This window comes from Perca fluviatilis, chromosome 10, assembly GCF_010015445.1.
Source record: "Perca fluviatilis chromosome 10, GENO_Pfluv_1.0, whole genome shotgun sequence".
Lineage (NCBI taxonomy): Eukaryota > Metazoa > Chordata > Actinopteri > Perciformes > Percidae > Perca > Perca fluviatilis.
In genome coordinates this window covers 26,547,402-26,572,637 of record NC_053121.1, presented here as the reverse complement: position 1 = coordinate 26,572,637, position 25,236 = coordinate 26,547,402, and the positions used below count along the sequence as shown (strand labels likewise).

Genomic DNA, 25,236 nt, shown 5'->3' with positions numbered 1-25,236 from the left:
ATATGGAATTATGTACTTAACAAAAAAGTGTGAAATAACTGAAAACATGTCTTATATTTTAGATTCTTCAAAGTAGCCACCCTTTGCTTTTTTATTAATAAGGGAAAAAAATCCACTAATTAACCCTGACAAAGCACACCTGTGAAGTGAAAACCATTTCAGGTGACTACCTCATGAAGCTCATTGAGAGAACACCAAGGGTTTGCGGAGTTATCAAAAAAAGCAAAGGGTGGCTACTTTGAAGAATCTAAAATATAAGACATGTTTTCAGTTATTTCACACTTTTTTTGTTAAGTACATAATTCCATATGTGTTCATTCATAGTTTTGATGACTTCAGTGAGAATCTACAATGTAAATAGTCATGAAAATAAAGAAACACATTGAATGAGAAGGTGTGTCCAAACTTTTGGCCTGTACTGTACATCAATTGTACTTTATATAATGCTATTATAAATCAGTTATGATGATTGACTTGTGAGCATTGTCCACAATGGCCTAACGCAGCTAGAGATGAAAAAAAAAAAAAGGATATATTATAATTATGATATCTGTGACATTATGGTTTCACATTTTGCTTTTGGAATTTGTGTTTCACAGTTATTGAGTTCATTGAGATTAGATCAAATCCTGTGTAATTTTAACAATAATTTGCTTGTTATTACACCAAAGGTCATTCCTATCATTACAGTGAGAGAAAACTTATCATTGGTATGATGTCATACACAATCTATTTGTCTAAAGGACGAGGTGGAGTCTAAATGATGATTTACATTAAGGCAAGGCATTAAGCCAGAATAGAAATAGACGACCTGTCCATAAATTGGTTTCCAATGAAAGCTCTTCCTGGAGTTACATCTTTAATTCCAGATGGATGGATGGATGAGACATGGAGGAGAATATCAAATAATATCACCAGTCCCGGACCCTGAATCACAATGAGGGGCTGGATCTGATGAACGCTGGAGATGAAAGGAGGGGGGGCAGGTGAGGGAGCATCATCAATGCAGCACTGAAATGACAGCTGAATGCAGCCCAGACATGAACAGTTTTGTTGACAGCAACAAGATGATGGGTTAACAGAGGACATCTTGGAATCAGATAGGTTGACGTGAACAGTGACAATGCGCTGATTGAGTTGGCAGCATGGGGATCACTCATATTCATAAATATGGAAAGTGCAGAGCATGAAAAGTCGGCCTAATTGAACTTTGATTAAGCTTCATTTCACACAACCTAACTGCATTATAACCATATTATTGTGTTTTCGTTCAGTGGTGGAAGACCGAAGACGTTTTTTACTTAAGTAAAAGTGGAAATACTTTGTCACAACTCAAAATGTCATGTCATTTTTAGCTGTATTTTCATTACAGTCATTATTTCCTAATGTAACATGTCAATGCTATCAAATGTTTTGCCACGAATTTCTGATTGCATCATTGCATCATTTCAATAATTGTGTTTAGGCTTTTAAAATGTTCATCTGCAAAGTAACTACACAGTTATCAAATAAATGTAGCAGAGTAAAAAGTAATGTGGAATGTACTCTGGAATGTAGTATAAGTATAAAGTAGCATGCAATTAAAATACTCAAGTAAAACATAAGTAGGCTACCTAAGAATTAAGAACACTTGAGTTCACCATTTAGCTACATGACATAGGCTAGGCGACAAACCTAATGCTCTTTATCACTACTCACTTTACAGCAAACTGTTTTGCCCATGGCAGGATATCATCAGTACAATTAGTCTAGTTTTAGTATTACGTTTTTAATAATTAGTTAGTAGTGCTGTATTGAGTTGCCATGGTGACCTGGGCTACCTCATTTAAAAAGGGGTCGTCTTGATGTCGTTGTTAACTCCAAAGAAAGCAGCCTGGCCCGCTCCATTGAAGGTCTGCTGGACGTGTAAGTAGGCAATTGTTTGCTATAACGTTAGAAGTAACATATCTTATAAGGTGATAATGTTGGTGCATTCAAGTGAGCTCATGTATACCGTTTTTACGAGCCACTCCCACTGATGACGTTAGTATTCACAATTTCGAGGTTTTCTGAATGGTTGTGCTGTCACTGTAACGTTAGCTATACTAATGTTTTCAAAAATGTCGAGGCCATAGAAGTTACCTTTTCAGATTATATATTTATGTATTAAATTGGCACAAAATGTGTTACATAGGCTAGCTACATTTATGATTGACAGAAGAGTAACGTTAACCTTTCATCCAGCACAACACCAGAAGGTTCGCATCGTTGGTTCAGACGGACATGATGAATGACATTTTTATAATTAACACTTGAAATGATAAAGGAACTTGCAGATTAGCTACAAGGTAGCGTTAGCTAGAAGCCTACAAAATGTAAGCCATATCATGGTGTTTTATTTTTACCTGTTCTTGAGACTTCTTAAAAGCTTTTTTTCTTTTCTTTTAACACCGTGAACAAGGATGATCTTGGGCAGATAATGAGAATAGCCTAAATATGGAACACAATTTAAATAATACCCTCACAACTAAAACTAAAAGGTTTTAATTGAAATCAAACACTATTACTAATAAATTGACATTCATGTTCCCAGCAAAACAGGGTGAATTGTAATACCCTGACTTATAATTTAGCACTCATACTACTTTGGTTTATGACCAAATAGCTGCAAAACAAATGACAGCCTCATATTATTAGGTGTAATTAGCAAATGTTAGCATGCTAAAGCTACACTATGGTGGTGAACATTTTAAACATGCCTGCTAAAAAATTAAGCACAGCCTTATCTTGTCCTTGTTCCTACCTAGCACACTAAAATGCAGAAAAAAACACTAAATTATTAACTATTTTTGAAAATTGGACAATAGGAAGCCCATTTCTTATTGTTTTTCATCACCTAGCAACACTGTCGTCATTGGACCAGGCAAATCCTGTTCAACTACAACCTTAAGGCTGCTAGTCTGGGGGTGACCTCTAGCTCCCCCAGTAGAGAGTGCGCCCCATGTAGGCTGAGTCCTTTTCAGCGGCCTGGGTTCGAATCCAACCCTTTGCTCATCCCCCATCTCTTGCTCCCACCTTTCTTGTCTATCCACTGTCACTAACGAACAATAAAGGGAAAAGTCCCAACAAGTAATCTGTTTTTTTATTTCTTCAAACACCTAGTGGGGAAAAAAAGAAATGAATTAAACTTTACAATACAATGTAAATCATTGTTTAGGTTTAAATCTCTTGTGAGGGAATCTGAATCATTCTGTGGCCTTGTTGGCATTTGTGTAGCACTTTATATGTGCCTGTAAATTGCTTTCTTACTAACCTTACAGTTATATTTTGTTGTTGGACTCACAGGCGGTTACAGATCACCACAGACAGATGAATAAAGGTAAGTGTTTTATTTACAAGGTGAAGTTCAGACCACACAGTTTCAGATGGAGTAGTTGGAGTACTGTGACAAAAAGACTTGTAAACAGGTGCGGCCTCTAGCTCACCCAGTAAGAGTGTTTGCCCCATGTAGGCTGAGTCCATTTGCAGTGGCGCGGGTTCAAATCTGACCTGCTGCCCTTTGCTGCGTGTCAACCCCCATCTCTCTCTCCCCCTTTCCAGTCTATCCACTGTCATGCTGTAATAAAAGGAAAAGCCCCCAAAAAATTATCAAAAAAAAGACTTGTAAACAAGCTGTTACTTGAAACAAAAGCATAAAATAGATTTTACAGACTTAAATTCTAAAAAAAGTTGGCCGTGGTTCTCTACCACTTGATAGGAATAATCTGGGGACGAACATCAGGAAACCAGGAGTCTTGATGCAGGGTGGTTGATTGGAAAATACTGCCAGGTGTGTTGATTGGCAATGATCCTGAGGTCAGTCACTCAGCTTTATGCTGCGTTCATAGACATCGGAAAAACATTTTTCCGAGTGAAAACGTCAGCATTCACGTCACTTCCTGTGGGAATTAGAGGTGGGAAACTCGGGCTAGATTTCGCTAACCGAGTTTCCCCGTTGGTGACGCGTTGTTGACAACTGACCTTTGATGTAGGCGACTTTGGTTCACTGAACATATTTCACTGACAACTATTGTGGACAAACGCCTCTGCCAAGAAACATACACAGACATAGTGGTCCTCATTTATCAACCTAACGTAGAAACCAGTGCAGATATGAGCGCAGAAATCATCTTACGACAGGCTTCACGTGTGATTCATCAAACGTTCGTATCACACCAATCAGAACGTAAGAATGGTCGTACATTGATAAATGCAGCGGCTGCAACGATCGTAATTTAAATATCACGCCCCAATATATTCTCGGTTTTGAGGCCTCGCCCCTACAATTTACGACATGGCGAGATGTAATCCGGCTGAGAAGCGGCACTTTTCAGAGGTGGAGACTGAAACCCTGATACCTCAGATTCATTTGCACTAAGGTGTGTACTTTATGGCAGCCTGAAAACTGGTATTAAAGGCTGTAGAAAGAATGCGGAATGGAAAGAGATCACTGATGCGGTCAACAGAGTTGCTGTAGTAAATCGGACTCCAGTTGAAGTTTATTTAATTTATACATCCTTGACATGTATTCTATAGTCCTAATCGTAATATACAGGCTTCTATTGCAATCTCTTAGGCCTACATGTAGGTGTACTTATATTTAAATAAACACACGGTAGCAGAGTTTATGCAGTGTTATTTTACTCGTGTTTTTTTTCATGAGTCAGAACGAGGCAACAGCTGAGGGAGAGTGCGTGTCCTCCGTTGGGGCTGTTCTGGACACTGCTCTCTGGGCATCGGGTCATCTGGCTCCATCACTACATGTATGGCACCGTGTTTTCCTGCGCGATGTTGTGCAGAACCCCACAGGCTAAAACAATGTTGCAGACCGGCGCATAGAGGTCTTCTAAAAGAGCCAGATCTGCCATTGCTGATAAGTGATCAACTGATGACTTCTTCTTCTCCTGTTAAACTGATTATATGCTGCACCACAAGTCCACACTGACTCGAAAACTTGCGTACACGAGTTCAGACCAGACGTGAGATTTTTTTCGCAGCCTACGCTCACATTCAAATTGATAAATGCCGAGCTTTGCGTAGGAATCAGCGTACGCCCGTCCTACGCCTGTTTTAGGTCGTACGCACGTTTCATAAATGAGGGCCAATATGTTTCCAATTATTCATAAATAGGCCTATGTATAAAAATACAACACCTTATCCGTGTCCTTTTCCGTTCGTTGTCCTGCAGATAACAGAAACAAACACCTGTTGATGTGGTTGATGTGCTGTTTAGTATATATGCTCGAATAAGAAAACAGCAGCAAATATTTTGTTATTGTTGCCTCCATGTTTTCACACGCCTGATGCTCTAGGCTACACCCAACCATTGGTGGCAGTCATGCAACAAGTTGTTATTCCAAATGCCAATATAACTGAAGAAGAACACGCATCCCGACCATGTGAACGCTGGCAGTCGGAAAAACAACGTAATCACGGGGGCGGTCCCTGTTATTCCCAGGTGCCATGATCGCAGCATTAGAAGCCCAACAAGGTGCCGCCCCCAAACAGACAAACAAGTACAGACACACAAAAGAGAGGGGAAACACAGGAGGAAATCGAAAACAGATCAGCGCAACAGCCCTGACTGACACCATCATTTAACAGTGGTGCTAATGCTAATATGAGGAGGCTAATCTAACTGCAGTTACCCTGGATGAACCACAGAGTTGAGTGTGTCTGTGAAAGTGCATCAGTCTTAATGTCTTTTGATTTGTTGCTGCGCCACATGATCAAGATCCCAGGGATACATTCTAGCAAAATCAACAGTGACAGCCCCTGAGCTTTCGCTCAATGCGTGACTGACCCCTTATTAAACCTGATTGATTGTCAACTTGTAAGCCCTGTTCCCCCAAGTTATTGTCAGGGGTTTTGTAGTTCCTCCAAAGAAGCAGGAGCATCTCAAAAAGCAAGTATAAAAAACTCAAAAAAACACTGAAACAAAATGTGTACATTGCTCATATTCTTTTATGAGGCAGGCAGCTCAGGGAGTATAGTTTTTCAGATTAGGTGTAACTAAAACATGAAAACTTCAGAAAGTCTAAATTACTCATTGGAAGGAGTGCTGAAGGGATTTATTGACTATTCAAGTGACAAAATGCCTGGTTTTGAAAGATTATTTTTGGGGCATTTTTAAGCCTTTATTTGTAGACAACAGCTGAAGACATGAAATGTAGAGAGAGAATTACAGGCAGCAAAGGGCCGCAGGTCAAAGTCGAGCTGGCGGCCACTGCGTCAAGGAGTAAATCTCCTCATACGGGCGACTGCTCTACCTGGTGAGCAACCCAGGCACCCAATAACTGCTTCTAGCTTTTCAAATGAGAATATTTGATGGTCTTCTGTGACAGAAAAAGTAATGGTTTCGGACTGTCGGTCTGACAAAGAAATCGATTTGAATGTCTTTTTTTTATTTTTTATTATAAGTATTTTCGGACATTTTATAGACAAAACAATGCATTGGTTAATTGACACCCTAATAAGAAGTCAATGTCACTGCACCTTTATCCTTCAGTGACAACATATACAATTTCCTCTCAGGTGTGTTCATGTGTCGGTGTTGTTTCTGTCATTGTAAACCTTTTATAGATCCATTGATTTGACTCAACGACACTTTGAGTATGCAGAAAAGAGAAAAGGAAAGATCTTAAATTAACATTTAATACACACAGCATCACCAAACACAATAAACAAAAACATTTATTTGGGGAAAAAGAACCCTCAAAAGGGCATGAGCAAACTAAGTTGTCTATATGGATGCCACATACTAATGCAGTACAACCCTGCTTCAGACTTTTACCCAGGTGCCTCAGTAAGTACTCCCTATCACATTTATTACAATTGTGAAGTAACACATTCAGGTACTTGACCTCCTGCATGATTAATGCAAGTGTCTCCATGTGAGAAGTCTGCTTTATGTCAATTTCCTTGCATACCCAAAGCCTGCAACAGGTGCACTGCTCTCTTCAGTTTCATTATGTTAATAACAAGAACCTGCATTCTAATAAATGCCAAGTAATTACAATGTGCAATGCTACTGACTGATTTATGAATATTAATGGCATTCGACAACTCACCCCAAAGAAACAAGCAAGCTGTGCTCTGCATTTATCTGCTGGAACATAGGTGTTATCAAGGGAGAATAAATTTGCAAAGAACTGTTGGAAATACTGTATACAAACAGCTATTGTCAATGTACCTTGCATATATTTTCCTGTTTGGCTATGTATTTTTCTTACTCCTGTGGATAATTATTCAAATGTAGGTAGTGTCATGTGGAGATATTTCCAGTGAACTTTTCCCAGCCAGCCATCTACAACATCAATGGTAAATGTAAAGCTTTTTTTGTCTCAGAATCAGAGAGACAAAATAATCATTCCATGATCTAAAATGAGCAGGGAGAAGAAACAAATCGTATATTACCTGCCTTCTCAACACAAGTTACATAAATAAACTACCACATATGGTCTGCCAATGCAGGTTGAATTTCTTACTAAATTTATACTTAACATTTCCTGGGAATAGGCTAATTATTTGAAAAGTTAATGCAGGATTTTATAAGGGCAGAAATGCAGCAATGCCCTTAAAGACCTCTTTTTTTTCCCCACACCACGTCAAATTATAGTACATCACAGAAGGGACTGACTGCCTCGATGTGACGTGCCGTAATAGTTGGTAGTGAGTCTGAACGCTTGGGATTTACTGGGTCTGACTAGTTTTACATTGGCAAATAATGCTGAAAAGACCTTTTCACAGATGTAAACATAAACATTCTGAATGGACCCAAGTTGATTTCCTGTTGCAGTGTATGTGAATGGCATCAACTGACAGGAAGTTAACATGGGGCCATGCTGTTGCCTAGCAATGGAATTCCATTGAAATGGTCTTTTTTTACTGTATATCAATCCCATCACGATCAGCTGATGTTCTGTTCTTGTTTTTTTTCTCATTTTCACTTATGTGTCCCAAGATAATTTGACTGCAGTATTGTACCTCCTCTAGTCCCACATTTACAATACATACAATACATCATGTGCTTCAATAGACTTCACAAGATTAGGCCCAACATTTACAAAAGTATTGGACTTTTATCACACTATTAAGAGTTTCCCATGTAGCCTTAATGTTTCCTTCATCTTTTTAGTATATTCATTCTTGTCTCGTTATCACTGTCAGCTTATTTTATTATGCCTTGTATATCATTTCATTGGATTTAGTTCTATATTTCATGAAATCTCTATATAAAGATTTACAGGCTTTTTGCAAACTCTTGTTTCCTGGCACACTATAGGGCAATTCTTATCACACAGTGATGTTTATAATTTCAAAAATGAATCATGCAACATTCACCTCCTCTACATATAGTCCCCTCCATTCCTCCTCTGAAAAGTCACTTCTGAAATTAGTCACATCTGTCAACATGGCATCATGACTTTGCAAAAACATACACACCACTTTCCTAAAGCCAAATGGCGTGTTATCTGTATGCATTTTGAGCTTTCCATGTGTTTGTCTACACTGTGTACAGTGGATGTAAATTTCTTATCGCGAGAACATGCCGTACTATCCCGAGAACAACGTCACACGCGTAAAAAAAGAAAAAGAAAGGTTGGGTTTAGGAAAAGAACATTGGGAAAGGCTTTAGTAACACAAAAAATGGCAAAAAACGACAAAAACACGACGGTGTCCAACGTCACACGCTTAGGTAAACAATAAACGGTTGGGTTTAGGAAAGAAACATTGGGGAAGGCTTAAAAAAAGAAATTGACAAAAAAAAAACATTTGAAAAACACCAGATGCAGGACGTGATCCTGGTTCTCCTGGGTGAAAGTCCTGTGTTTTACTAATCCACCACCCCAACCAGCCTCCCTCTGGGGACTTACATCCCTTCATACTACTCGCTACGGTGAAAATTTACACGTAATGTAGGTCAATATAGGTCAATGGCGGCCGAACGGCGTTGATAAACGCACTGAAAAGCCATTATGCGTCTTGATAACACGCAAAAACGGCATACGAATTGGCGTGTCATACATACGCCACTTTATGAGATCAGTCTGCATCTGTTGTTAACCTAACAAATTTAGGCCTTTTTACTTTCTTATCTTTCTTGGGTTGACACTCATACGTGATTATTTGTTTTATATATTAATAGCTGACTTTGAACAGTAATCGCTATCACATTTCATGTAATACTGATGTACATGAATGACTGAAGAAGTTGTGTGACCATGCTGTGTGCTCCAGACTGAACTGTGGCTTGGCAGTTATCATAAATGTCCCAGGAGGTTGATAGCAAAGTCCAGATTTAGAGCATTGATTGCAGAACTCCAGCATATTTCCCAGCTCAGTAAAGTGAGACCCTTTCGATGATTTTCTTCACTATTTCACGTATTGCATTTTTTTTTCTGGCTGTCAGCGGTGCAGAGAAGGCCGCCAGCGAGATTGCATCACTGTATTAAGTCATAGGGAGTACAGATACTGCAAGAAAAGTAGAGGCAGAGTCTAAAATCTGTTGAAATTCTCTTTGTATTTGCTGACAGCACAGCAACTATGCAGGAACGGCTGGCTATAACTTAATTAGCCTTGTGGCTCTTATCAAACCTTAAGTCCTATTAATTAATGATGGAGTAAATCTGTTTAAAACAAAAGCCTGTACCAAGCAGCATGCATTATCATATTGATAAGAGTTTTCTTTGAATTATATTTTGTCTTATTTCATTAGGGCTGAAGTAGAGACACAATCTCAGCAAGTGTGTGCATGGCAAACAGGTTTTCAACATGTACCATTCAGCTTAAAATAATGCCTAAGGACATATGATTAAACACAGTTAGATGTACTCCTGAATTGCAAACATGCACACACTGACGTGACATTTAATTATGTTGTCCACAGTGGATGTTGCACATCCTGAAGAAGTGTTATTAGCTACGACAGTGATGTTAAACAGCAGGAACTCTAAACTAAACTACAAGCTGTTGATGTGAATCAGAGTTTCAGCTGTTTTTTTTATTATTTGAATTTGGGGCATACACATGGGTGAATGTAGTTCACCCGCGTGTGTTTACTAGTCAGTTCTTTGTTTCAAGAAATGCAGATTCCCATTCTGGGATCATCTTTTAGCACCACCATTAATCAACACTTTGACTTGTAACTTTCACACTTTCCTGAGCTTGTGGCAAATAAAAGTGACCATCATTTTTATTTGTTTAAAAACTTTTTTTTTTGCTTTTCAACAAAGTGGAATCAATCATCCCAGATATGAAGCACATGTTGGTTATCCAATTGAAAGTAATTTGGCACTCAAGAGGAAGAAAGAATACAGTGAGTCTGCTTTTCGGCATTGTTTTGCCCAATTATAATCAAAACTGATCAAGAGATAAACAAGTCGTGTGACTGTAACTTTTGGCACACTTGCAACAAAATCCTCTAGTGCCACCATCAGGCTAGTGTTGATTGAAGACCCATTTCACTTTTATAGGTACACACTTTGGGTAAATTAAACAATCTGTGTTGCGCCACCATTACTACAAACTCCTATTTTGGCCCGTAATTCTTGACACAAACTGTCTTTCTTTCTTGTGTTTTGTTTAAAATCTAATCAAGTGGATATTTATGAAATTTATTTAAAGTTTTCCGCAAAGATGATTTGCTATAAAACAAAGACATGGTGGACAGAATATGTTTCAGTCTGATTCATACTATTTTCATGCAAACATTCAGAACCCACATAATGGTCTTGATGTGATACGTAGCACGGGACTGATCACAGGCTCAAATCTATATTCAAACATTAAATCTTAAAATATATATAGTATATATAATATAATATAGTATAGGCTATATTCTGCATAGGTAGTGATGGGTGGATTTTTGTTTTGCAATATCAGATAATCATTTCATATGCTCTTGTATTATAATAATTTCATAAAACTTTAATATATTTTATATATGTTTTAAAAGGTCTGTGTAACTTTGCTACTAGAAGGAGGTCTTCCTTAATGTGTAGAGGTGCAGCATTCTCCTGTTAGCTGGAGTGAGGCCAGGAAGGCCCCATTAGGATCCTCTGCATTAGTTGAAGAAAATACTTCACTGTGAACACATTCATTTTATACGGCCTTATCACATGTCCTCCTATACATCTGACTATAAAATAGTTGTGTCTGTATATTTTATGAGATCTATGGGGCATACTGCTGTCCAAAGAATATAGGTGATAATGTTATTTTATTTTTTACATTAATTGTAATGGGAAATAGTGAATCTAAGCAGATGGTAAGTTTTGGCATGGGAGCCTCAGAGAGATACTTTCACACAAACCCCAGACACAATGTGGGTGTCGAACTGAGTGCTCCGTGTTCGTTCATTTTTTCATTGCTGCTGCACTTAATATGTATTTTTCAGGATTTCTGTACTGTTTTTGTGGTACCAACCCTTGGGGCATAACATTTATGATAATTGGGCTTGTTCATGAATCACAATGCCAGCATTTAGCCAAAGATTGAGTTTCTTGTAACAGTCAGTGAATAGCTAAAACATTCCTGCAGTTGTGTCAGGAACATCATTTGTTGCAGACCTATCTAACTGGGACTCAGTTTGCAGCTGACAGAAGCCCATATCACAATTCTTTTTCCAATAATGGGGAATGTGTAAACAAGCCTTATTTTACTTGTGTGCAGTGTACTAAGCTGGATGCATTTTTGCCTACTGCTAAGTTACAGCTATATTGTTGTTTTGGATTAGCTTTATGTGTTGTGCACGGCAGAGGCTTATAAATTGCCATTGCTTGACTTTGGCCCATTAGGAGGTCTCAGTATAGCTGTTATTTGTGTAGCACACTGAGCTTAAGGTCTTTATCATTTACATTAGGACAACCTCAAGTCATTGTAGAGGGTTTACTATTTATTTGGCAGATTTTTTTTCAGTCTAACGCCTCCATGCCTCTGTCCTACAATGGCGGAGATGGTTCAACACAAACACAAAAGCTACAACACAAACACAAAAGCTACAACGGAAGTGAGTGTGTGTGACAAGCGGAGCCGGAGGAGGAAAGTTCTTGTGTGTTTGAGAAGTAAGTGAAACATGGTTCCTGGCTAATTATGATTACTGTCACTATGTGATTGTCACAAATAACCAATGTTGTTCAATATCTTTTTTATGTTCATATGTATTCTCTGCCATTTAGGCTACGAAGCTACAGCTATAACGTTATCTAAATGGTGCCCAGTGTCTTTTACAGTTTTTTCCAATTGTTAAAACACAATTTTGCAAACTAGGCTGGTTTTTATCAAAATATTTAACACAATTCATCAAACTACACACCCAAACTGCAAAATACCTCATATATGATGTAAAACGAAGCACTGCAACCAAAACTACATTTAGCATTATCAAAATCACATGTCATTCATATTACCAGATTTTTGTCTAACCAACTACACACTGTTGGGCATAATTAAAAGCACTCTCATCTTTAGTATGCTTTTCCATAATATTAAAATAGCTCAAATTGTAGAAAATTCTTCAGATTTTTCACATGCACAGAAATATTTGCAGATACACACACATGCTGTTGAAATTTTTTTATTTTTTATTTTTCACTAAACAAGTCAGTGCAACATATGCACAGCAGATATATTTACATTTGACTGAACAAAAATATGCTCACAAAAAAACAGTAAACTGAAAAAGAAAATTTTGCAGAAACAATATATAGAAATAAAAAAGAGGCATCATAGTGCTTACTTCCTGATTGAAGTGGTAACAATTAACCATTGAGGTGTTTGGCCAGGTGGCACACATGTTGGCCAATTAGCTCATGTAGTGTCATTTTGAATGGCAGTGTTTTGAAATGGCAAACATGTGACTTTATGTCAGATTGTTGTGTCTTATGCAGAGAACTGTGTTCATTGCATTTAAAAAGTGCCATTTTGAATTGCAAAATGTGTGTAAAGCAGAAAATGTGTTTAGACTTTATAGACTTGAGAAGAGGTTTTGCTCTCTGTGTGTCTGTTTAAATAATTGTGCAATGCAGGTCATTTTAGTGTGTTAGCAATTGGAAAAAAACTGTAACGCGCAAGTGCCTGTAACGCGCGAGTGCTACGTTTAAAGTCTATAATTTGCCATGTTTATTGAAGCTGTTTAAATCACACCAATATTATATCCCACTGTTACGTGCTTAACTTGTTAACCGTATCTATCTCGTTATTGATCAGCTCCCAGCAGCCAATTCCCTCTATACGGTTGGTTGGGAAAGTGTGTGTGTGTGTGTGTGTGTGTGTGTGGTTACGGTTACGGTAAACAGATGTTTAAAGTGAATGCTAATTGTGTTACCTTCAATATGCTGCCTATTACAGTGTTAGGGGGATAATATGTCATACATACACACATACACGGTCTATGTTCACGGTCATACACGGTTGGTCTGAATGAAATAAACCCAGAATTTTAACCATGACCTTGCTTTGTGCTTACTACTGGAAAATAAAATAAGTAAATAAATAGAATTCGGACTGTGGACTGAATATTTACACCATATTTAAAGCCATATAAAAGGGTTTGTTCATAGACTGTATATTACCAATTGTACAGTCTATGGTTTTGCCAGCTCTGTTTGCCAACAACACGCTCACTTCCGTTGTCACTCACTTCCACTGTCGCTTATGTGTTCGTGTTGTGGCTTTTGTATTTGTTTTAAAGCTTTTGCGTTTGTGTTGTAGCATTTGTATTTGTGTTGAACCGTCTCGGCCACCGTATCTGTCAACAGGGTAAACAAAGCATGATTACAATGCTACAACTCTGCTAGCCAGTGACAGCATTTTTATTAGCACCAGCAGCACAGCTTGATACTTCCAGGCTATAACAAAACATCTGAAGCCCCTCTTCATGGTTTCCTTTTCTTTTTGTTTATGGTCTCCAAATTTCTAAACCTTGTCCTTTGCTGGATAAGTTAGATAATTTGGTATTGATTGACATGTTAAAACTTGCAATACAAGCACACCCACACTGTCAGTCACTGTTCTGTCTTAGAGCAACATCAAAAACCTCTTGTATTTTGCATTTTGAGGTGTCTTATTTGGTGACATGGTCAAGGCCTCTGTTAGCTGAAATGTTTGCGTGTTCCGAATGCAAGCCAAAGTTCTGTACATCCTTTAAAACGTTGCAACACAGAAACAGCTAGCACAACATCTGAATCCACAGTACAAATCAATTTCGTTGGATGGCCTTAGACCATGGACAAATGTCCTGCTATCAGCCTCCTCATGACAGCATGGAGGACAAATCCTGGAGAGGTGGTTGGCATATAACTGCATTAACATCTTTGATAAGAAAATAGAACATTTACAATAATTGTAAATAAGCAATCAAATGTATGCAACAGAACTCGTTATTTTACGTTAGCAGAATCTGCTTTGTTAAAGTGCTCATATTATGCTCATTTTTAGGTTCATAATTTTTTAGAGGTTATATCAAAATAGGTTTACATGGTTTAATAAAAAATAAAAATAAAAAAACATTTTTGTTGTACTGCAGCTCCTCTTTTCACCCTGTGTGTTGAGCTCTCTGTTTTAGCTACCGGGTAAGGCATCTCACTTCTGTTCCATCTTTGTTCGGAGTTGCACATGCGCAGTACCTAGGTAAAGACTACTAGCTAGTCAGAAGCTGAGTATGAGGGCGTACCACACTAGCAGCTAGGTGAGCATTATAACGTGTGTTACAAAGTGACGCACGTTCGTCATGGAAGTAAAGGCTGGACTACAATAGAGCTGTTTGGAGCAGTTTGTGAACAGTGTTTTCTGTTGGAGATGGTAAGTCCCTTTGGGGTGGACTTTGGGATTTTTCACTTTGTAAACCTATAACATGCACAAAAAAGATATAACACAATAAATGAAAGGGAAAAAGCCAAAAAGCATAATATGAGCACTTTAACGTTCATTTGTGTGCTAAAAGTGTGATTCAGATACCTGTTTCTCCAGCAATGGGAGTGAAAAAAAACATAAACTGTAATCCGTTTACTGTGGATGACTGCAATTGATGATGATTTTCACATTTAGTTGGGCATATATCATGGTTAGTAAACAACCCAGAGTTTTGCCAAAGTTTAGTATCACTTTAACTGTGAATAGATCCCGGTGACCCTGAACTTTATCAAGCAATATCTCTGTCAATTGTACTGCTAATGAAAAGAGAAATTCACAGATGGGAAACTGAGGATCTTGCCATTCCAGCACAAAGAAAGGGGGTGAAGTTAGACCCTGAAGAGACCATGCTCCTTTTATTTGTTTTTTGCATTTTTCTCAAGTTAAAGCCTTTTAGCACCCCAAAAAATACATGTTTATAGTCATTTGACATCTGATCTAATCAGCTTGAACATACCTATCACCAAGAGTAATAAACTCTGTTCTCTGCGACACTCAGGGCTTTTTAGGGGTCAGATTTGCAGTGCCTTGATATCTATATCAAACAAAAAAAACCTACACCTGTGCCAAATGTGTTGCTGTTATCGCAAAATGCACTATTGTTATTAATATTTAAACCTAGCTGCCCCACTCGAAGTTAAGGATCTGAATATAGACTAGCCTACTTCTTCCAACACTGATAGTAGGCCTAGTGACTCTTAAAACGAGTGGAGGGGTAAGCTATTTCTCGCACAATTGTAACGTCTTAATTGAAACTTTAGTGTGCTAAGATGCACAGTTGCTTCCTCCTCATGTAAGTGTTTTTCTCTGATATTCTTCCTGTAATCAGTAAAGATACCAGTCACCTTTTATGTGTTTACAAAGAGGGTGGGCCAATCAGATTTCAGTAAGAGCCGTGGACCCGCCCATGCCCCGAGGGTGTACTTCCTCCCCGTTGTTACGGTGACTGTTCAGCACCGTCACCGGTTGGCGGAGCCACTCAAGTGATGTCATGTCAGGAATTCCTCTCCCTGTAGGGCTCCGTGTGACGGTCATGCCTCAGACACTGCCGGGAGGAAGCTGCACGTACTGTATACACGTGAGCCGTCATCTACCATGTTTCCTGACGGTGTTTTCATCTGAACCCCGCTCCGCTGCTGGAGGTGATGCGTATGTGTGGTTGTGGAAAAGAAGTTAAGGTTTAATGACAAAACTTAGAAAAGAGAACATGGTCAACTGCATCTCCATCTGCATTTCCTGCTTATAAACACAAGATCAGAGATCTGTACTGCTACAAACCAGGCCGACTTGAATGTAAGTGTGTTGTGAATGAGAACTTCAGTCTATTACCCTTGCGCTACAGCACTACAACTCATTTGCTGCTGAAAGTTATTGTAGTAGATTTACTGTCAAGATGGTGAGACAAATTGAAAGTGATATTGATGAAGTAATTTAACCTCCAGCCAATTATGGAATATTTCTAGCTAGAATAGTTTAAAAACTTTGGCAAAAAGTTGTATTTGTCACAAGTTCTAAGCAAAAGACAATAATTAATTAGGAAATGTCTTAATGTATGTTCTATGACCTTTTCAAATTGAGTCTGCTGACAGAGGCAGTGTTGGTTATTTTTTATCTTGAATCTTTGGAAACAATGTTGGGGGAAACAAAGAATCTGTATCTTTGAGTCTACTTGCATTTACCTTTGCTAATATGTGCACATAACTGTACTTATTAATTTTATCTGCTCTAAATTCTAGTTTTGTTTCTGTTGGTATACACACGATTTTCTGTGGATATTATGTCACTTTTTGTTTGATGAAAGTGACGAATAGTGATAAAAGTTCAGAAAACTCTATTTAATGCTAAAACACAGTATTGGGGTGAGACATTACAAGAAAAGGGTTTGTCTTAAGGTTATTTGTGAGAAAATGTCTGATCCAAGCAGATGCATACAAGCAAATTTTGAGCAGATAAGTCAGATTCTTTTATACACAATATAAATTTAATTGAACCTGTGGTTAGCGCTGTGGAGGTAGGTCTGGCAATGCGAGACAGTGTACACTGATACCAACAAATATTATTGTGTGTTTAAAGGATAAGGATATATAAAGGAAATAACTTGCTGGGCAGGTTTGGACTGATTCAACAAAACATCTGATTCAACTTGCTGGGCAGGTTTGGATTGATTCAACAAAACTGAATGGTTCAAACCTTCCAAGCAAAAATCACAACGCTCTGAAACGTTCACAGCCATATGACAAACTTCACATGATATAGGCACCGATGGCTGCAGAAGGAACCACAAAACATCTTTTCATGCTCTTTCTCAACCCCAGTGTTTGGTTCCCATCACACTTTTACATATACAGTGACTATTTGTTGCAGTGTATTTCTCAGCAGAACTTATTGTATCAGTTTTCTGTTTTGTGACTCTGTGCCCCTACTGGGCTATCTGTATTAAATATCATAATTGGCCACATTCTCTGGGCAGTCAGTCTGCAGCCCACACAGCCTGGCTGACCTTGTCACGCGGGGCTTTGCCATAGAAGGGATCAGTGACAGTGTACGGACACACTGGCAGCTCAGATGTCTGCTCCCGAGTTCCTGGGGCTGCTGGCACGTTGTCTTTAAATAGATAAGCACTTAAGTTGTATGCCAGAGAGGGGCCCTGACCTCAGAACAAGGTGATTTCTCAAGTCTGTCTGTGTCTCAGAGGGTGATTCAGCAAAACACTGCTCTTCTCTAATAGTTCTCTGGGTTGAGGGAAGACAGAACAGGCCGATTACTGTTTCATTCTTCCTTTTGCCACTGAGAATTTAGCTATAATGTCAGCTTGGAAGTCTTTTTCTTAAAGAAAAAAAGCTTGAAGCATCTCAGAAAAAATCAACTGTAGCCAACTGTATCACCAATGCAGCAGATCAGATTGTTGCAACTGTGTGACAGTGTTTAATGTTTTTAAGAGCTCTTAAACGAATAATCGGTTTAGTCATTTCTGATTATTCTAATTATAGAAGAATCATTTAAATTATTTTTCAAGTAGAAACTGGCAAACATTCATTGATTTGCTTGTCTTTTTAGGTAGTGCAATTCATATATTTGGGTTTTGGACTGTTGGTTGGACACAACAGGCAGGTTCAAAACATCACTTTGAGTCCATTGTAAATGGTGATGGCATTTTTCGGTATTTTCTGACAATTTACAGCCAAAATTAATAATTGAATAATCAAGAGGATAATCAGCAGATTAATCAATAATGAAAATAATTGTTAGTTTCAGTGATTACGTCTGATCAGATCTCTGGGGTATTCAAATGTAATCAGATTTCAGATCTTCAGAAGCTAATAACAAGGCTGTTTTCGTTATTAAAAAAATAAATAAACAAGTACCCCTTCAGTGAATATATGTAGTCATATATTTGCAGACTGTTGTTACACATCTAAAATGTATTTGTGATTAATGTAATTTTGCTGTTCTCTTTCCATAAGGTCCCCCATGTTCTCTGATGCACTAGAAGCAGCGGGGCGGGTGGAGGGCCTGCCGCTGTCCTCCCCACCACCGCTACCAGAGCTAGTGGACGAGGAAGCAGAGGCATCAGTGGAGAGGGGGCCTAAGAGTCGAGGTCGCTACCGGAAAAGCCTGCAGCTTTTAAAGCCCTTCAGGATAACACATAAGTAAATGAATGAATGAATGAAGAAATTTATTTCAGACATATCACAAATAAACCAAACATCAAAGAAATTTACAAATAAGTTAAATAAGCAAAACATTCAATAAACAATAAGAAACATTAACTAACATAGACATGTCTGAAAAGGGAGTAGGAAGAAGTATACTGTACACTTATTTAATCCTACCCCTTTTCCATAGTTCAGTAATTAATTAATTCCTGACCCTTAGTACTGTGGAACACTCCCATAAAACTATATACAATTTGGTGTTTTGAATGTACAATCCATATACAGATATATATCGACATTTGTACATATACGTACATACACACACATATACTGTATATACGTACATACATTAGAGCTGGGCAATATATCGATATCGTGATATGAGACTAGATATTGTCTTAGATTTTGGATATTGTAAAATCGTAATATGTTAAGTGTTGTCTTTTCCTGGTTTTGAAGGCTGCATTAGAGTAAAGTGATGTAATTTTCTTAACTCAACAGACTGTTCTAGCTGTTCTATTATTTGCCTTTACACACTTTGTCATTTAATCGACATTTCTGATGATTATTTATCAAAAATGTCATTGTGTAAATAATATTTTGTTAAAGCACCAATTGTCAATCCTACAATATCGCTGCAATATCGATATCGAGGTATTTGGTCAAGAATATCGTGATATTTGATTTTCTCCATATCGCCCAGCCCTAACATACATACATACATACATACATACATACTTACTTACAGTGCCTTGCGAAAGTATTCGGCCCCCTTGAACTTTTCGACCTTTTGCCACATTTCAGGCTTCAAACATAAAGATATAAAACTGTAATTTTTTGTGAAGAATCAACAAAAAGTGGGACACAATCATGAAGTGGAACGAAATTTATTGGATATTTCAAACTTTTTTAACAAATAAAAAACTGAAAAATTGGGCGTGCAAAATTATTCAGCCCCTTTACTTTCAGTGCAGCAAACTCTCTCCAGAAGTTCAGTGAGGATCTCTGAATGATCCAATGTTGACCTAAATGACTAATGATGATAAATAGAATCCAGCTGTGTGTAATCAAGTCTCCGTATAAATGCACCTGCTCTGTGATAGTCTCAGAGGTCCGTTTAAAGCGCAGAAAGCATCATGAAGAACAAGGAACACACCAGGCAGGTCCGAGATACTGTTGTGGAGAAGTTTAAAGCCGGATTTGGATACAAAAAGATTTCCCAAGCTTTAAACATCACAAGGAGCACTGTGCAAGCGATAATATTGAAATGGAAGGAGTATCAGACCACTACAAATCTACGAAGACCCGGCCGTCCCTCTAAACTTTCAGCTCATACAAGGAGAAGACTGATCAGAGATGCAGCCAAGAGGCCCATGATCACTCTGGATGAACTGCGGAGATCTACAGCTGAGGCGGGAGACTCTGTCCATAGGACAACAATCATGTGATACTGCACAAATCTGGCCTTTATGGAAGAGTGGCAAGAAGAAAGCCATTTCTTAAAGATATGCATAAAAAGTGTCGTTGAAAGTTTGCCACAAGCCACTTGGGAGACACACCAAACATGTGGAAGAAGGTGCTGTGGTCAGATGAAACCAAAATCGAACTTTTTGGCAACAATGCAAAACGTTATGTTTGGCGTAAAAGCAACACAGCTCATCACCCTGAACACACCACCCCCCCACTGTCAAACATGGTGGTGGCAGCATCATGGTTTGGGCCTGCTTTTCTTCAGCAGGGACAGGGAAGATGGTTAAAATTGATGGGAAGATGGATGGAGCCAAATACAGGACCATTCTGAGAAGGAAAACCTGATGGAGTCTGCAAAAGACCTGACACTGGGACGGAGATTTGTCTTCCAACAAGACAATGATCCAAAACATAAAGCAAAATCTACAATGGAATGGTTCACAAATAAACATATCCAGGTGTTAGAATGGCCAAGTCAAAGTCCAGACCTGAATCCAATCGAGAATCTGTGGAAAGAACTGAAAACTGCTGTTCACAAACGCTCTCCATCCAACCTCACTGAGCTCGAGCTGTTTTGCAAGGAGGAATGGGCAAAAATGTCAGTCTCGATTATGCAAAACTGATAGAGACATACCCCAAGCGACTTACAGCTGTAATCGCAGCAAAAGGTGGCGCTACAAAGTATTAACTTAAGGGGGCTGAATAATTTTGCACGTCCAATATTTCAGTTTTTTATTTGTTTAAAAGGTTTGAAATATCCAATAAATTTCGTTCCACTTCATGATTGTGTCCCACCTGTTGTTGATTCTTCACAAAAAATTACAGTTTTATATCTTTATGTTTGAGGCCTGAAATGTGGCAAAAGGTCAAAAAGTTCAAGGGGGCCGAATACTTTCGCAAGGCACTGTACATACATACATACATACATACATACATACATACATACATACATACATACATACATACTCTTTACACAAATATATTTACAGACACATATTTACATACACTCACACATAATATAATAACCCTAAAATATGTTACCACATTTCTCTATTTTATAATATAAATAAATTATTACCACATATTTATATCTTATTTCTATTTATCACATTTATCTGTGTGATAAATCTTGCCCTCCTTCTTTCCTATATCTTTTGAAAATTGTTGCTTTGTACCGTTTTTTGAACTGGATTATGTTGCCTTAGTTCTGTGCTCAGACGATTCCCCAATTTCACACCACTGATTGTAATGCACTGACTTTTTATAGTCGTGCGAACCACTAGAACCTTGAAATTAAACTTATCCCTTAAATTATAACCCCTCTCTCTATCAAAAAATAACTTCTGAATATCTTGCTGTTTCTTGCTGTATACATGATAAATAAAATTATATTCAAGCTCATGTGGCAACTCTCTGACATTGGGCCAGATGAAGGTAGACGGTTTTAGGCTGGCACATCGACAGATACCCATTTAAAGACACATAGACACAAAAGTCCACATTTTTTGTGTTTGCTGCTTTATGTGCTGAGTTAAGGAGTAGCAGGAGGCCATGATAAGGGATGGGAACCCATCCCCCAGCAATAGACAGCATCATGTTTAAACATATGCCGACTGATAAACTGCCCCTGAACTTTTTTTTCTCTTTTCGCTGCTCTCTCAGATTTCTGTGAAGAGCATGCAAATTACTGTTCAAACACTGCAGGCATGATTCACCTTTCCGAGCAAAGGCGCCTCTTCTTTCTCAGTGGCCTTTGTGGGCCGGCTCCCCCAACATAGCACCTCTGTGTATGCCTGCACGTTTAGACATCTCACCCATTTCCACATCTTCTCTTCTATTCCAGACACCAGCACCCAGTCGATAACGCCGGCCTCTTCTCATTTATGACTCTGCACTGGCTCTCCCCACTGGCACTGAAGGCCTTCAAGGCATCCAGCTTGTCTATAGATGATGTGTGGGGACTGTCTTGCCATGAAGCTTCTGAGATCAACTGCCAAAGGTGATGTAACTATGGCACTGCTGAGGTTTGCCTGATGAAAGTGCCCTGCGGTGTTTAGAAAAATTCTATTTGATGCTGAAACACAGTATTGGGGTAAGACATTACGTGAAAAGGGTTTGACTAAAGGTGAGGTCATTTGTGGTTACTTGTAGTTATCTGTTATTTGCGAATTGTCAAATTTCTGTGCGAATTGTCAAATTTCTGATCCAAGCAGATACATAATTTCGTGCAGGAAAAAGGCGGTGGCAGAAAGGCAGTGCTTGGTTACACGCTGTATGACATTTGTTGGGGAAAAATAATCTATATCAACATCATATGCCAACAAGAGTCAAGGTGATTATGTGTACACTGAAAAAAGATAATTCAGTGTATTGTTCCTCTTTAAAGGATAAGTCTAGTGATACTTACTCACTAAACAAATCCCATGTAAAGACCAAACCCACAAAATGAATTGATTCTTACGAGTATCACTTGGCTATCTAAAGCCTGATACTGTGTATTCCTCTGTGCCATAGACTTCCATTGATGTCTCAAAACTTTTAAAAACACACTAATGAGCAACACCATTGCAGTAAGGGACATGTTTCTTCATTGCCATGAACACTGAACACCATGGGCACTGTAGTTTGCTTCTAGTCAATCCCATTTACAGCTGACATAAATAACTCTCTACCACACCAACACAGCAACCAAAAATAATCTTAAACAAATGTACTATTGACCCCAGCTATTTTAGGATATTACTGAATCTTCTAAGACATATATTTAAGTATAAATTTGTGACACATTGTTATAGCTTTAGACAGGCTGGGGAAGGCGAAAAGAGCTGAGAGACCAACTAACGTAGAGTAGAGTTGGTTATGGCCTTTGTTGACAATAAGAAAAGTATAGAATATTGCAAACAGCGGACTGCACATGGCATCTTTATTATATGCTCAGAGGCTAAGACACCAAGATATCAACTACCACTCCTGTGCTGGAATGCTGCTGTGTTTTCAGTTAGTTTGCTCTAACTTGATTAAACTCATCTTTTGACACATCCACAAGACAGTGTCTCAGGATTAGCCATTGAAACTGCTTTAGTTGATTTTGTAAGTGAGCAGTGTAAATCCCCCTACTAATTTGCAAATAATTTCATTACTAATCAATCATCATCATTTTTAAAGCAAACAAGACCACTGTTAACAATGAAGTGAAGACATGCATTGAGCTCAGGCTCAGACACTGGAAGGGTAGAGTAGGTACAGCGGGGCAAGGAGGCATTTCATTGGTTCTTTCCAAGCAGACCGCGAGGCAGTGTTTTTAGGATTATAGGAGCTACAGATGACGGATCTTTTTTGCTTTTTTTTCAGGGCCAATAAGATATGTATTGCTGTCGGGGTGTAAAGACTATTTCAAACAATATATAAAAAAGTGTATATTGGAGGGGCGTCCTCTAGCTCACCCAGTAAGAGTGTTCGCCCCATGTTGGCTGAGTCCTGCAGCGGCGCAGGGTTGTAATCCGACCTGCTGCCCTTTGCTGCGTGTCATTCCCCATCTCTCTCCACCTTTCGTATCTATCCACTTTCAATTAAAGGGAAAAGCCCCAAAAAATAATCTTTAAAAAAAAGAAAGTGTATATTGGAAATTACCAACCCTGCCTTTAAATCAAATCAAATCAAGTCAAAATGGTGCTATAATCCTGTAAATTAAATAGTGATGTTTTGTAATGTAGAAACACATTATGATAAAAAGTATGATAAATGTCAAAAAGTTATGTTTTTTGTTTCAAGCACCTAACTGAGCTTTTTGTATCAGGGCATATTCAGGTAAACTGATCTGCATTACACTGCTTTGCTTTCACCGGGTGATTACTTTTCTTTTTTTGAACAAATATTGAGAAACCTTTGCTTTCCCTGCACAAGTGAGCAAGTTCAAGGTCTTTCTTTACCAATACAGGAACGTTGTGCTGGAACGAGTGTCTGCTAAGAATAGCAGGGATTAGAGATTACAGTGAGTTAGTGCCTGACTTTATAGGCTATGTCATTAACTCCTCTACCTGTGATGCACTGTGTCTCCCTGTCACATTTATTAGCGGACATTGACTGGATCCAGGCTGGGACAGACCATGCGATAAAAGTCACAGTTTGTGTGCCAAACCACAGCCTGAGAGATGCTTTGTAGTAATGCACTAATTCTATTAATGAACAATAAAGACTCACAATAAGCTCATTAGGGGGCATTTAGTGTTTACTGCTAACTTGAAGAAAACCAATGCTTTTTCCATTACTCACGTGCTGTCGAGTCATGGCACCATGACTTGGCAATATAGAGGAGGGTGGCTATTTGAGGAAGATCACTCTTTTATCTGGTGACAAGTGTGTGGGTTGTAAATGACCAGTTCTGTTAAAAGGCTCTGGCTCACGGCCTGGAGGTTTAGTGCTGCTGCTTTGTGTGTGCTAAAGACCACATAAAGGGAAAGCAGCAGAGGAGCACAAAGCTATCACATTGGCGCGGGTGGGCGATGGTGTGCATGAGCGCTGCAGAGACTCTGGAGACGGGAGATCTTTATTTTGTGTTTACATAGCAAGAACAGTTATGCAACCCCGATGCAAAGCAGGGATGATGGTGAGAGGGGGAATGGGAAAAGCACCCTGGGAGAGTTGACACTTGTTGGTGCTCAGTGAGGTGCGAACTTTGAACGCGATGTCCTGGCCAACACACTCTTGAAAGATCAGCTTCGCTTGCCACATGGCAAACTGAGAAGATGACTGTTAGAAACATTTCAGCCATGTTTAAAGGCAAATCATTCCTCCTTTGGATCCCACACTGTTGCTCTCATTTCCATTTATGTGTGTTACCACACACACACACTTATTGTGGAGTTTTTAAATCTTTGAAATTATGTTAATTATGATACAAAAAACTATAAATACACATGACTTTGGTTTTGGGCAATATGGACCAAAAAGTGAAGCATCGGAGAGTGGAGTAGACACGCACTGCTTGCTCACTTTTTTAAGCACTGGCCAGTCGGGCAACTGGCGGTTTGTATTTACTGGTCCGATGTAACTTTTTACTGGCTCCAGGGCATCGAGTAATCCTTGTTGTTGGACCCTGTTGTGAGTGAGCAAGTCAGGCAAACGCAATGGGAGAGTGGGGCCAGGGTTTACGTGGAGTGTGTGAGAGAGATGCACTTGA

General features: G+C 38.8%; 1 protein-coding gene across 3 annotated transcripts in view; it reads left to right on the top strand.

Annotated features, from left to right (window-relative positions):
- The first annotated feature begins 3,339 nt into the window (after positions 1–3,339).
- Positions 3,340–25,236, top strand: part of wu:fb13g09 (multidrug resistance-associated protein 5) — a 50,484-nt gene continuing 28,587 nt past the window's right edge. For 2 of the 3 annotated variants that reach the window (XM_039813383.1, XM_039813381.1), the window contains exons 1-3: positions 15,895–16,224; positions 18,396–18,581; positions 21,901–22,056. In XM_039813383.1, the coding sequence (XP_039669317.1) occupies positions 16,223–16,224; positions 18,396–18,581; positions 21,901–22,056 (344 nt within the window). In that variant the 5' untranslated portion in view covers positions 15,895–16,222. Of the gene's footprint in view, positions 3,359–15,894; positions 16,225–18,395; positions 18,582–21,900; positions 22,057–25,236 lie in introns of those variants that run through there. The other variant, XM_039813382.1, reaches the window with a different exon arrangement.